The sequence below is a fragment of the Phaethon lepturus genome, unplaced genomic scaffold (genome assembly GCF_000687285.1).
Source record: "Phaethon lepturus isolate BGI_N335 unplaced genomic scaffold, ASM68728v1 scaffold1051, whole genome shotgun sequence".
NCBI lineage: Eukaryota > Metazoa > Chordata > Aves > Phaethontiformes > Phaethontidae > Phaethon > Phaethon lepturus.
Window position 1 is genome coordinate 78833 of NW_010515319.1, and position 15574 is coordinate 94406.

Below are 15574 nucleotides of genomic sequence, written 5' to 3' on the forward strand. Positions count from 1 at the left end.
GAGCAATCTCTCTGTTATTCTAAGATTAATACTTCTTTTTCTGTCCAGGGCTTCTGCAGAGTTGACATCTGCAGAGCATAAAATCAGTAGACTGTCCTGGGAAGTTGAGTTAGAGCTTCCCCCCAAAAAAAATCAAAGCCCTTGGAATATTTTTATTTAAGCAAAGACTTTGCAAATTGTATTTCCTAATACTACAAAATCTAGTTTCTCATAAAAAACTTCTTGGGCTATAATGAGCAAACTAGCTCATTTAAGTTTGCCTGCAGGGATTTCCAGTGCAGATAATCTGTGAGCATTATGCACATGCCATTACCTGGATTCTTAGGCAGGCAGTGAAGTTATTCTTGCTGTAAACATTTCAGGAGTGAGAATTTTGACAACCGTAGGACCAGACCTTCAAACGGTGTGCCAGTCTGGTATAGTTCTTTCAGCTGAAAGGAAACACCAACAATTTATGCCAGCCGAGACTCTGAGTCCTGTTTTTCTAAATGGTAGCTGATCGGTTTTCTGTGTAAAACAGTGCTTGTTTAATACTTCTCCTTTCCTGCCTTGTATTAGGACCCCCCCAGCGAACAGTTTCTCCCAAACAAGACCGTGAAGAAAGGAAGCATGACAAAGTCTTGGACAAGGGCAGCGAAAGTGGGACTTCCTGTAATGAGTTGTCCACCTCGAGCTGTGACAGCCACTCAGAAGCGAGTACGCCTCAAGAAAATGCCACCAGCACTCAGCCATCCACAGCCCGCCAGCCAAATACTCTGACTTTGGATCGTCCATCTAAGAAGGCCCCGGTGCAGTGGATGCCACCACCAGACAAACGCAGGAACAGTGAACTCTTTCAAACTCTCATTAGCAAGTCCAGAGAAACAAATCTTTCCAAAAAGAAGGTATGCGAGAAGCTGAGTGTTGAGGAAGAGATGAGAAAATGTATCCAAGATTTTAAAAAAATCCACATTCCAGATTACTTTCCAGAGCGCAAACGTCCCTGGCAGTCTGAACTCTTACAGAAATATGGGTTATAGTGATCAACTCTTTCATGACCTATCTCTGGGGCATTTGATGTTTGTTAAGTTGCCATTAACTTACTGATGTCCTCCTCCTGGCCAACTCTGCCACCAGAGCTATTACTGCTGCTTATTTCTTTCTGTGAACAGTGGATGCTGGATAGTACATGGTTTCTTTAAAAATATGTATGAAAAGATAGAAACTTCAAAAATACAAAAGACATCTCATCTAAACCACCTCATAATAGCAAAGAAAAATGTGCATGGTCAGGAAAGATGGTTTTCAGACTGTAGTCAGTTGAGCTTCATTATCGTTTTGGAACTTACCAAATAAAAATCTCGATCATCAGTCAACGCCTCATTTTATGTCACCAATAAAAATGACTCAGACTTGCTATGGATGAAGAAAAACAGGGTTTAAAATTCGATTGAACTGGTTTCAGAACTAATTCCCAATGTTCTTTCAATGTTAATGCAATAAAGCAAATACCTATTTTGCATGAGCACAATGTTACAAATAAATCACACAAGAACAAGAGGTTGTCTGTTACTTGGAGAATTATTTGTTTGATACCAAGCCTATAAACATAAAACGTCTAAAGGATTGAATTTATTTTGTTCCGGATCTGTGATTTTTTTTGTGTGTACAGTGTTCTGTGTGTAAGGATGGTGTAAATATGCCTTATACCATTTTATTATTGCACCAACAACGTTCATCTATTAGTGCTTGTCAGGATTATTTCTGTGAAATGCAAACTTTTGGCAGATTGTGAAAACTGGTTTGATGGTCTGAAAGTTTCTGTTATGTTAGTCACTAAAATTGGAGAAAAATAAAAGAGACTTTAATGTATTTATTAAAAGAACCATCTGGTAGATTTTCTTGGCTATCCTTATCTCCTCTCTTTTTTAAAAATAGAATCAAGCAAATTGTTACTCTTTGTTTAATGTTTTCATACTACGCTGCTGAAAAAGAACAAAACAAAAACATGTATCAAGAGGGGGTGAAAAATATTTAGGGTAGTGCCATTTAATTGGAACCACCATGCACACTCTCCAAAGAGGAGGAGACTTACACTAAGAAGCAGAAGGGAATGAACTAAAAAACTGAGTAGTTTTATTATCAGAGCAGTTCCAATTTGACAAGTTCACAAAAATCAGCTTAAAAATAGAAGATTTAAAGTATCACAGTAGAGTGCACCACGTTTATAAATGAGAAGTATTCTATGAATAGTCAACTCTCTAAAACAAACATATAGTTTGGAAAATCAATACCTTTCTCATTACACCACCACCAAGAAGATGACTGTGGTTCAGACAGCCATAGCTGGAATGGGTAAGGACCACTGGAGTTTGCAAGAGAGCTGCTGGGTTCTTACAGACTTGAAATTATTACTGTGCACACACACAAACATACACATACATTTAGAAGGGTTCATCCCCATATATATTCTATAGCAGGAGCTGGACAGCTGTGTCAGAAGAGATGTTTTACATCTGGTGGTAATTTTAACTGTTTAGCTGAAGTAAAGGGGACTTCTGGTGGTGTAATTTCCAGGGCTATTCCTAATGCCTGTTATTACTTTTCAGCCTTCTAACAGACCACGTTAAGAAAAGACTGGATAATTTTGGTAACAGCCCAGTGACTTCGTTCACTTTTTTTTTTTAACTTATCTAGAGCTAGTTACTCTCCTACTCAATTAATCAATTGGCTCCAACATGTCACCTTTTGACAAAATTTTTCTAACTTGAAAGAGTATATCTGGCATAAGTCTAGTCTGAACTGATGCAGTCCAGTGTGAAATCATTTGGCTTCTCTGCTCTGCCCTTAGGTTCCTTGGTTGCTTCTTTCTCTGAGGTCCAAAAGACCCATTCCTTCTTTTAATAACATTCTTGTTCTTTAATCTTTGGCTTCCTAGTCTTTACCTGATGAAATTTCCAACTACTTAACCATGACTTACTAACCTCCAGTGGATACAATTTTTTAGTCTAAAGTTAAACTATTATTGAGACCTTTTGAAAATTTCACACTGAGTTTTCTTCTAGCCTTTTGAATCTGTCTTCATTGCATTTCTCACACCTTATCCTGTTTTCTTTTACCTTTGTTTAAGCTGTTGCCATCTGGGATGATACCTTTTAGGTTCAGACAGCATCCTGAACCTCCTCATTAAACCTTGCCATTGAGTTTGGGGATTTGTTTTGTCTTCCTAGTTATTCTCAGTACTCCAGGCAATGCCTGCCTTAGGGAATTTTTTGATCTGTCCATCCATTTAATTTGTCCATATGTAGAGGTTTTTATGAGCTTTTAAATTTTTTTCTTTTAACATACTACGTAAAATTTCTCAGAGAATTTTTAAGTCATTCTTGAGGAGAACATAATACCATTTTAATACATATCTTAATACATGGGCAGCATAAGATTTATGATAACCTTAACATCTTTCCATGTGTTCATGAGGCATGTGAGTGATGTGGTGTATAAACTACATTGCTGTTACTTAAAACTTTAAACTACTTTAAACTACTGTGCTGTTACCATGCCAGCATCTTAAGATGAAGTGTTTTGGTTTTGGAATTGCACAGTGTACACTGTCTTCCCCCTTTCAGAATGAAAAATTGGGATCTGTTACAGTCAGAGAGGAAGTGGGAGAAAACAACGACTCCTGTGAATCCTTCAGTCATATTCTCTAATTCCCATCACACTTTTCATCTAGTTCACTCAGCTACAGCTCCAACCCTATCTATATGGTTATTAATTTAAAGTTTTCAGATTTCAGCCTGTAATTAGGGAGAAAGAAAGCTGAGACACTTGGTGGAACAGAAGACGTTACGGGCAGTTAGATGGATGACGGGATGACGTTGGTAGGAAATTCCCAGGTGTTACAAGAGGATTGTGTATTAGAAGCAGAAAGGGGTAAGAGTTGGGGATTTGATCGTTTCCCTTTGTCTTCTGTTTTTCTTACTGTCCTGGTTTCGGCTGGGATGAAGCTGTTTTGTTTTTTTTTTTTCTTCCCGATAGCTGTCATAGTGCTGTGCTTTGGAGTTGATATGAGAATGATGTTGATAACACACTGGCATTTTAGTTGTGGCTAAAGGCGGGGAGTGAGCAAGCGGCTGCGTGGTGCTTAATTGCTGACTGGGGCTAAACCATGACACTTTTCTATGATAGCTGCTTTTTCTTTTTCCATTTCAGTCTTCTGTTCCTCTTCTTTCCAGCTATTCACATTGTTACACACAGGAATAGTCTACCATGGGAATCTGTGCCTTTTATTGGTCTTCAGTGGAGGTGGTCGGTACATTAGAATTCCATTCCATATGAGATTTATGATTTTAAAACATAACGTTTTTCCAGAAAGGAAAGATCAAAATACTGACATTTGTCAATATTAAATTAAAAAAGGAATGTAAATAATAAAGTTTGTATTTTTCTTTCAATATTTCAATCATGATTTTTATATTAATTTAATGTTTTATAGGGTCATGTTTTACAGTTATAATTTTGACATTTATCATAGAATCATAGAATACTTTGGGTTGGAAGGGACCTTTTAAGGTCGTCTAGTCCAATACCCCTGCAAACATGAGTCTTGCTGGAGTGACTGATTCCTCAGGCAGACACTCCTCTACCTGCAATACAATCATAGAATCACATAATCATGGAATCCTTGTGTGGGAAGGGACCTTTAAAGGCCATCTAGTCCAACACCCCTGTAGCAAGCAGGGACATCTTCAGCTAGATCAGGTTGCTCGAGCCCCATCCAACCCAACCTTGAACGTTTCCAGGGATGGTGCATCTACCACCTCTCTGGGCAACATGTACCGGTATTTCACCACCCTCATTGGGAAAAATTCTTTCCTTATATCTAGTCTAAACCTACCCTCTTTCAGTTTAAAACCATTATCCTTTGTCCTATCGCAACAGGCCCTGCTAAAAAGTCTGTTCTCATCTTTCTTATAGGCCGCCTTTAAGTACTGGAAGGCTGCAATAAGGTCTCCCTGGAGCCTTCTCTTCTCCAGGGTGAACACCACCAGCTCTCTCAGCTTGTGCTCATAGGAGAGGTGTTCCATCCCTCTGATCATTTTGGTGGCCCTCCTCTGGAACCACTCCAACAGGTCCATGTCTTTCCTGTGCTGAGGGCTCCAGAGCTGGATGCAGGACTCCAGGTGGGGTCTCACCAGAGCAGAGCAGAGGGGCAGAATCACCTCCCTCGACTTGCTGGCCACGCTTGTCTTGATGCAGCCCAGGATACGGTTGGCCTTCTGGGCTGCGAGCGCACATTGCCGGCTCATGTCCAGCTTTTCATCCACCAGTACCCCAAGTCCTTCTTGGCAGGGCTGTTCTCAATCCCTTCATCGCCCAGCCTGTATTGATACTGGAGGTTGCACCTACCTAGGTGCGGGACCCTGTACTTGGCCTTACGGAATCTCATAAGGTTCACACGGGCCCATTCCTTGAGCTTGCCCAGGTCCCTCTGGATGACATCTTGTCCCTCATGTGTGTGAACCGCACCACTTGGTGTCATCTGCAAACTTTCTGAGGGTGCACTCGATCCCACTGTTTATGTCATTGATGAAGGTATTAAAGAGTACTGGTCTCAGTACGGACCCCTGAGGGACACCACTTGTCACTGATCTCCATCTGGACATGGAGCTATTGACCACTACTCTCTGAATGTGACCACCCAACCAATTCCTCATCCACCAAACAGTCACCCATCAAATTCATCTCTCTCCAATTTAAAGAGAAGGATGTTGGGGGGTATCATGTCAAAGGCCTTACAGAAGTCCATATATACAACATCGGTACCTCTTCCACTGTCCACTTATGTGGTCACTACATCATAGAAGACGATTAGGTTGGTCAGGCAGGACTTGCCCTTGGTGAAGCCATGCTGGTTGTCTTGAATGACCTCCCAGTCCATGTGCCTTAGCAAAGCTTCTAGGAGGATCTGTTCTACGATCTTCCCAGGCACAGAGGTGAGGCTGAGAGGTTGGTAGTTCCCAGGGTCCTCCTTTCCACCCTCTTTAAAAAAGGGTGCAATGGGTGCAAATTTGATTTAGTGTCATTAAAGACCAAGTAGGTTTTAGTCAGCAGTTGCTATTATAAATTGCAATTCATAATTGCTTTGATAAAATATATTAAAAAATTAAAAATATGTTTAAATACAAAGAAGTACTATGACATGAATGCGTATGTTGAATGAATGAAGCATATTTCTGGAAGGAAAGTAATTCTTACAAAAAATTGAATGATTTCTTTTTCAGAATTTTTTTCTAAATCAACACAATCCCTTAAATCATGGTCCTATTGGGAATTCAACATGGAATACATATCCCTTTATGCTTTTCAGCCAAGCTTAATTCTTAATATTTAACATTTTCAGCAATATAGAATGCTATTTCCAGATTATGTTTAAAGATTTGGAGCTGACAAAAATAAAACAAGTCTTCCTTCGCAAGTAGTCTCTCAATTCAGCTAATATTTCACAGCACTAACGTATCAGAATTTGCTGCAAAAATACTGTTATCATTGCCCATGTTTATTCACCATAAAAGTTAATTTTAAGACCTAATAATAGATGTTATGTGCATCAATTTTTATAAACTTTATTGTTCTAACTGAACAGACGGGGAACAGAGAAGCAGTTCTGCCATACAATGATGTTTACACCTTTAAAATGTGTGAACAAAGATCACATTCACATGGTGAACTAATTAGTCTATTGCTGAAGGAATATTTCTGAGCCCTTCCTCCATTAACAAAAATGTACAAGTCTTAAAATAATTGAAATTAATTCTGAAATACAATTTTAGAATTCACTTTGATTCACTTTGATCAAATTAAAAAAATGTTAAGTTATATAAAGAACATCATTTTGTGGCTGCCTTTGAAAAAGAAGTCCTTATGCGAAATCATTTGACTTGCTAATGCTGCCTTTGTTCAAGTAATGATATTCAAAAATATACTTCCTGCTGGAGGTGGAAAACCCAATTTAGTATACTTGGTAACGAGAGGGCAACTTTGGGTTCCCTCTATGAGTGACTCATGTCCCGAATGAAGCTCTTTGGGATGCTCAGAAATTCTCAAGAAACCTTTAGCTTTTTGCAGGATCACACCACTGGTATGGCTCACCCTAAAAATAGCATTTACACATTATTTCAGCTTATGTATAACAGACCATCAAGTAGTTTCTTTTTTTCCAGGATCTGTTACCTAGAATTAATTTTCAACCCATTTCATATTTTCCACTCTACCCCCCTCTTTTCCGTTGTTACTATGGACATTTATACAACCGCTTTTATTTAAGAGCGTATCTGTTTCTTGCTCAAAGACACATATTCAGAAGGGACTGCTGTAGTCTTCACACCGGAAAGTGGTGCGGGAAGCTGAGCGCACTGGGAATGTTACTGGTTTGAATAACCTTCAGCACTGCTGGCAAGAAGACATCATAAAGCACGAGGTGGAAGGCGAAGTCACGTCACCCTACAGCCCGTGCTCTCTTTCAGACTGTCAGGCACCCGATACCTTTAGCACCGTCCAGGCATCCAATGAAGGGAGATGCAAAGACGTTAGTGATAAATGAGCCGCTGGTGCTGTCAGCGTGCAGATTGCCACCCGCACCTGCCGTGTGTTGGTACTGCGGCCAAATCCGTCATCCCGGCTCGGATGTGGTGGTGCTGGGCTGCGTGAGGCCGGTGCACGTAAGAGCTACTACTCCCGCGGTACATCCACTCATGGGGACACACTACTTATTGCAGGCTGCTGTAGTGGGTACTTGCCTTCACATAGGTACACCCTGCATCGCTGTACCTGAATTGGGATTATTGTTTTATTCGGCTGGATCACAGCTGTTTGCACAGAAAACAGCTGTCCCGTGGGACCAAATCCTGGTGTCCGTACGTGCAGATCCACAGCAGGAGGTGGCGGTACCTGCTGCTCTAGCGCATTGTTCCTTCTTTGAAACTGGGCTCGTGGCAGTGTGAAATGGGGTGCTGAGAAAACACAGTACAAATGGTGCCCAGAAGAGAAACTCGGCACCGACTGTGCTCCCATCTGTTTGGAGCCTGGCACCCTGGCACTCCTCAGCCGCAGGCACTAGGTTGTGTAAGACACATTGGGCAAAAGCACAAATGGAATCACTGCAGTTAGTGAAGGATACAAGAGAATAAATATTTGACAGTTCTCTTCTCCCCTAAGGACTCTCCCTCTTCTTGCTGAGCCATCTCTTCTCCTCAGATAATAAGAAAGGAAAAGGGATTGTGAAAAACAATAATAGGCCAGATGGAGGTAGTGGGAATTTCTGTGTGTCTGTGTTGTATTGCCTTTTAAAATTCCTATATTTCTTCACGTTACTTTATGTTCCTTTATATACAGAAACTGGGAATGTAGAAACAGCTTGATGGGATTAGTGCTGAGATCCTAGATCATATAATCTTTCATACCCATATTAGATGAAGCTCTAGTATTGAGCATGTTAAGTGTTTCAATTACAATGCAGTGCAATTTTTAGCAAGAAGTCACCCCAGAACTGATTAGTACCGGTAACAAGTAGTAAATTAAAGTAACATAAAAGGATGGGAGATCACAAACAGGCAATAAATAATCTTTCCAGATTCCAAAGCGACATTTAATGCTGAAATACTTTATATATATAAATATCACTTTTTCTACTCTCTGCTTACCATGCATCCAATTCATTAATTTAATATGGATCAATTCATAATGTGCCCAAAGCTTAGATTCCTCATGATAAATTTCTGAAAGTCTGTTTTCTTCATAAATGTATACTGTACATAGTAAATGTCAATTTTGACAGTGGGCAACACCTGATGGAATATTTCTCATCCCTACTAGATTGCTAGTTTGTCCTAGGATGAAGTGTGGAAACCATCAATCAATGACCCTAAAAAACTTTTTTCCTGTTTCTCTTCCCATTTAGGTGAATTGTGCGTTTCATGTGGTGTCATTTTTCTGTCGAAGGTGGCATTAGATTCAATGCAGCACAAAACAGTAACTGGCACCCTGGCCCTGAATTGTTCTGATTTATACCTGCCCTTGATTTAAATTACATTAGTAAGCTTCTGACATCAACAGTGGAGATGACTGCTGAGTGATTGAACACCTGCCATACAGTGGCGAAATGAGCTTAATGGTTAAAAATAGTCCCCCATGCCACTGTGGATTTGGAGGCATCCCAAAGGATTAGAAGTCCCAGCCCCTCCAGGACGCGGCATGTGGTGCTTCCATCTCTGGACAGGGAGGGACGGAGAGCCCTTGCAAACCCTTCCCCCAGGGAAACCTTGGTTTCACCATCTGTCAAAACTAAGCCTTTGGGAAAAAGGGAACTTTTAGCTTTGGGAAAAAAACGTTGTTCTTTCACAGGTTTTATGATGCTAGTCCGGAATGTCCTCATGGAAAAATCAAGCAGCGCCCTCTTGGTCCCTGGAGAGAAAGTAGACTTGGCTTCTATTTTTGTGACTACAGTCACTAAATTTATGTGAATAATTGCTTGGAACTTCCCTGGCAGGTGTAGGTCTGTCTTTTCACACATGTCTTGCTGCTGTCCTTGAACTTCTTCCAACTGTTCAGTACATTTTCGGGAAAGGGATACCCGCAAATGCACATATTCTAGTTTTGGTCAGTAATGGAAAGACAGAGGTAGAAAAAAGAGGTTATTCTCTTCCTGCACTGTGATGGGATGTTTCCATATATTGAATTCATTACTGCACACTCTTTTTTACTGCCTCCCTATTTTGCAAATTTATTCCACTTTTCTTTCTTTTTTTTTTTTTTTTTAACATCTCTTTCTCCCGGTTACTTCATCCCTCTGGAAATACACAGCACAGATTTTGAATTATTTCTAACCAGACCACTTTCTTCAAAAGTTCGATCACATTTTAACCTTCTCTATGTTTCTAATTACTCATGAGTCTTTCTTTTAATTTTTTTTTTTAAACTGAATTTTCTGAACATCCCACTTTTACTTTATCTTACATAATTAGAGAAGATGGCAAATAAAACATATGAGAGCGATTTTCAAAGGCACACAGGGGAGAGATCCGTAATTCCCTGTGGCATTTAGTGAGACTTGGGCATGTAACTTTTTTTTTTTCTGTCTCTGAAAAACTCGTGTTATCTCTGCAGTGATCCTTATGCCCTTCCCTTCATCTCAATAAGACCTGTCAATCATCTTTAACTGCAGCTTCCCACTTCCACTCCAAGTCAATTTGAATTAATTTTACAAGTAAGGTTTCTTGAAATTGAAATCAGGAATTATTACAGTGTTCCATTCCCTTCATCCACTAATTCTGTAGTGATTACTGAAAGGGATAATCATGTTTGTCTGACAAGATCTATGTTTTAATACTCCTTGTGAGTCTGTTTCATTCTCACACTGTGGTAAACAGCAATTGCCTGAGCCAGCCTGTGATAGGCATCTCAGCAGGAGGCAAGCAATGGTGCTCCTCTGTGGGGTACAGAAATGAGAAGAACTCTTACACATACAAGCTTCCAATAAATTAGCTGTACATCAGTGTTTCTGAAAATCTACAGAAGTTTTCCAAAGGCTTCTGTGTCCCTCAGTAAGTCTACACACAGTAAAGCTGTCATGGGGGGAAGAGAGGGAAATCAAATCAAGAACAGGACAAAGAGCTTCTCCATGGCTTTGAAAGTGATTTGAGTGGTTTTCTCCCATCTCCAAGTACCTGGGGAGCAGTGAGATCTTTAGGTACTTTAAATTCATCCTCCCCACATGAGTACCTTGACTGTCTGCTGATGGACATCCCGTGTGCTGGGGCTCCCAGATTACTGAATAGTTCCTAGCTGGTGCTTGGGAGCTGAGATCCTGTCTGATTTCATAGCAGCCATCACAGGCCTCATCTCCTGAATACCGTCAACATCCCACCTTAGAAAACACAGATGTAATTTCATAGATTGTGCTTTAACAATGGTACAAGTGTCATATACTACTCCTAGGAAATATATTTTTGGATGTGTACCACATGCCATCATGATCTTGATTTCAGAAGATCTCAACAAAACTGCCATATTATGCAGGACCTGTGTCCAGAATTGTCATATCCTGTTTTTACTGTAACATTTAAAGGGTTATTTTCCGCTGGTAAGATACCAGGGCTTTAAGTCGTACATGTGCTTATGTGATTATCTGGATGGTGCTTCCTTCCACTTCTGAAGATCTGTTATTTCTTTTTCTTCTTCCCTGCTGGGAAGATCTTCAGTCACCCAAGGATATTCAGTAAGAGTGATTATTGATGCAGTAGGTGTGTGCTGATTTAATTAATATCCTGGAATGCCTATCATGATTCATTTTTTAATTTATTTTGTATGAGATGCATGGTTAGTGCTTTACAGCCAAGCATAAAGACTTGTCTCCTGCCCCAAGACAATTGAAAATGACAAAACAGGAACTGGGACCATTGGAATGAATGTAGCATAAATGCAAAGAGATGGGCTGTTATCTGTAATTTCTATTAGTTATTCCTTAGAATGGTTCTGTTTAAGCTTTATTACAGTGTGGGGTAAGATCACAGTCTCTTCATACTCTTTTGCTTTTAAATCAATGAAACTCCTTGTGAGTTAAATCAAGTCATGTCTAGACCATGCTTTTCTGCACCAAATCTAAACTATCTTCCTCTTTGACACACTCGTTTTTTTAAGACTTATCAAATTACTTTGCTCTGTTGTTTGCTCATCAACTGTTTGATCAACTAACTTAGAAATCATATCATGCGAATGCAAAAAAGAGGAAAAAAGCACTTACACAAAACCTTGCTGAACATTCTGGTTGGTGTGTGATAGCTGAGAAATTTTGTTAGGTGTCACTATGCAAGAAAGCTCCTGAAGGTATGAGGATGGTTTTTCATAGGTCCCAGTCCTGCAGCCTAATGTTTAAGCAAGACCCTATGGTTGGGCAAAGGTTTGTTGGTATGAATTGGGTTCTTGCCCACGTGTATTCAAATCTGTTCAAGTCCTAGCAGTGCAGAGCAGTATTGTGATGCAGCTGGTAGCCATGAGATCTTACCTCACCGAAGAGTGATGGCTGGAAGACCAACATGTTTCTCAGAAAGACTGGTTAAACAATTTAAAAACTGAACATTTAACAGTTTTGCAAACTCAGCTAACTGTAAGAATGGGGAACCAGACCTTTCCAGAGATTCAGGGCAGAGTCTTGTCCAGCTTAATGCCACACAGTTGAATTCTCCAAATAACCCCCGTCCACCAAGCAGAAGCACTGGGGTAGGTGGCTGGAGGGCACTTTTCTGCTCACTGCACAGGACATTCCACCCAAAGTTCCTCAAAAGCAACCCTGAAAGGGGTTGCTCAGCCTCTGTGGAAGGCACTTGTCTGAAACAATTTGCTGGCCCATCACTGCCTTTGTTGCAAAACAACATTTGCAAGTCCAGTCATATTACCCAAGTGCAATGCTGAATGGTAGAAAAGGTGTATTCTCCTCCTTGCAGAATCACACTTTCTGTACGTTCTGTGCTCTGCTGTTTTGTACACAATCCAGGTGGGAAAACAAGCTGCTTTTTTTGAATTTTTTTTTTTTTTTAAAAAGAGTTATTTATTTCTGGCAGTGGAGGTATTTTCTGGCAGTGGCATGGTGTATTCCCTGTAAGCCATCATCAGCAAAGTCCTATTTTCTTCCACCTTTTTCAGGCTCTAACTAACTCCTGCACTGCATACCAGAGCCGTGTAACTAAAAGCATTGTTCCCACCTGGAATTCTCAGTTTATTGGACACCACTAGAGTGACTACTGCTACTCTCCCCACCACAGGAGAAAGCAGTTATAGACTTAATCGCCTTCTCAGTCTCCAGTGTCTTATACGGCTGAATGATGCCAACTGCACACTCTGCGGATTCAGCATGGAATTTGGGTTATTTTGTTTATTGGTTTGTGTGGGTTTGGTTTTTTTTTTTCCCCCTCTGTAAGCTTTCTTCTAGAGACACCAGCTGCAAATCTGGGCCGGCAGCCAACTTTGTCTCTCCTTGCATAAAAAAAAGACAGAGCTAGTGGGAAGTGTAGAGAGGGCAGCGGAAGATCACACAGCCACTTGTATCAACCACATGATGCTTGGCCAAGCTGCGGAGACGGAGTCTTAAACGATGCCCGTACGGGCAGATAGGCACCTGCCGATGCACGGCCCCTTGCCCAGCAGAGCCCAGGTGGTCACGGCAATGAGATGATCTCAGCTTCTCCTGAATTTGCAGGGCACAGAGCTGCAGGAGAGGGCTTACAGCCCTCTCCACCAGCTGGGCCTCGTCTCTCCCTGTGCCACCATGATGCCCAGGTGGGAAAGTGGCCCAGGAGGGTCCTGGAGGGAGCAGAAGCAGGTGCAGTGAGCTCAGCGAGCGTGATTTTCCTAGGCTGAGGTGGAAGCCATCAGCAGAGTCACTGCAGGAGGAAGGCAGCAGCACCTCTGTGCCGTTTGGGAGAGGTCATGAGAGAGGGCTTGAGGCTGGACTCAAGGACGTGAAAACAAGCAGCTCAGTAGGTGGATGATGAGGGTGGAATGGGAAACAAACTGCAATTTCTTCCCTCTCCCCTGTAAGCTGCAGAGGGTAGAAACATGTCTCCAGAAGGAAACTAAATTCAATAGTGGGGGAAAGAAGAGAGGCGTTTCTGAGTTTTGCCAACCTTGTCTGTCCCAGAAAATTTTCTCTCATTAGTCCAGCCTTTCACTGAACCGAAAATTGCCTCCCAACACAGACCTTCCTTTCCCCCTCCTTACCCACCCACCCACAGTGCTTTCACCAGCTGCCTTTCGAGCGGCTGCATTGCAGCAGTGCTGCCTGTCGGACACGGGTCGGTGACGGGAACGGCTGCTCAGACCCAGCATCACTAACTGAGCCGTCCCCAGCAGCGCGACAGGTGTGTCCCTCACCTCATTAAAGATAATTAGGCTTTGGGGAAATCCAGAGCAGCAAAGAGGTTCCAGGAGGCGGCAGATGTGGCTGCCCAGATGTTCTGCTGGATGAGCTGGAGACTGTTAGGGGGTACATACATGCCTTGGGGTGTAACCATTTGGTGTGTACCCAGGTTGCAGGCATTTGTGTAGGTAGGTGATGATGGATGGGCAGATACCTGGAGGTTTAGGCAGAAGGTGAGTTTCAGTTTAAAAACTGCCTGAGATGCCCGGATTGTCAGCAAAGCTGCCAGCCTGCCTCTTTATGAGCCCCCACCCATGTGCTGACGTCCTGGCCTCTTTCCGTCCCCGTCCCCAGGGAGGTGCACGGTGCCCAGGCCTGGGGCCGCCCCAGCTGCCCTCCTCCCTGGCTGGGGTGGTGGGACCAGCCCCGGCTGCCAGGTCCTGCCCTGCGGCTCCCCAGGGAGCCCCCACCGTCCCTGACAATGTGTGTGCACACAGGAGCTCTTCAACTGTTCAATTCTTCTGTATTTTTCAGGTCAAGGAAGAGAAGCTGTGCAGATACCTGCCTTGGACAGCTCTGCTCACGGCTCATCTCCCCTTCCTTGCATTCTAAACACCTCATAACAATTTCCTTCAGGACAAAAAGGCTATGTGCTTAAACTAATACAGGACAGTAATAAAGCTGTAGTTCTGTGTATTGGAAGCAATCACCCACAAAATATAGCCCTTCCTCCAGAACAGAAGAGTCCAGAGGATGATGAAATGTCAGCATGCTTCTGGAAACACCTGTTAGTCAGAGAAACAAAAAGAAATCCCCATTCTCTGTACCTGCCTTCAATGCATGTACCTGCTAAGACTGGCTTTTAAAAACAATGGAGATGGTAGAAGAAAAAATAAAAACCTTAAAAAGTCTTATCAATAGGGAGAGAGGCATGTCCCCAGGCATACTGAGAAAAGATCTCTTCCTATTGTAATATATGAACAGTGTATCAAACAAAAAATGGTGTATATACATCTAATGGGTTCTAAATCTTAGAACTAGGATTTGACATCCATTGCCTACTCACCCCTCCACTCACAGAATCTTAGACCTTTACCTAGACACTGTCAAAGTAACTGTCCGTTATATCAGTAGAGAGAGAGATATCTTTAAAACCGGAGACAAAGTATCTTACACCCCTATTAGGCCTCTTTTTCTGTCATTTCTAGCGAAGAGCTTTAGTGCAAATGAGAATCTGGCACATGCCTCTTCACAAACACTGCCATTTATTAGCAGGTTAAGATAGGAGAAGTAGAGTCCTTTTGATGCGTAGCATAGAAGATAATTAATTAGAGTTGTAATTTAGCAGAAAAGTGTTAAATTTAAACTTCAGAAGAACTATAAAACTTAATGAATTGACCTGGAATCTGATGAAAATTCTAGCAACTTACTTAATTGTCTTAAATTAAATGACCTGAAATCATGATTGGACATTAAAAAATTGAATTGGTTAACCTGACCTGTGAGCAGACAGTAAATAACAGACTGAGGAGGGATTGATAATAAACATATATTCTGAGGGGAAGAAAATGCATCTCTAGAGGAAAATACAAATAATTTATATAATAATTCCTGGCCCATGAAGATTACCATTTTAAATCTGTTTCCATTCATTTCTAGGAAGACCCAAAGGCGTCAGCAGGA

At 41.6% G+C, this 15574-nt stretch overlaps 1 protein-coding gene across 1 annotated transcript; it reads left to right on the forward strand.

Moving 5' to 3' along the window:
• Nucleotides 1-558: 558 nt before the first annotated feature.
• LOC104627426 (BTB/POZ domain-containing protein KCTD8-like) lies at nt 559-1111 on the forward strand (the record flags this gene model as incomplete). Its single annotated transcript, XM_010295677.1, has 1 exon — nt 559-1111. A coding segment is annotated over one exon (461 nt), but the record flags the coding sequence as incomplete, so codon positions are not given.
• Nucleotides 1112-15574: the final 14463 nt, after the last annotated feature.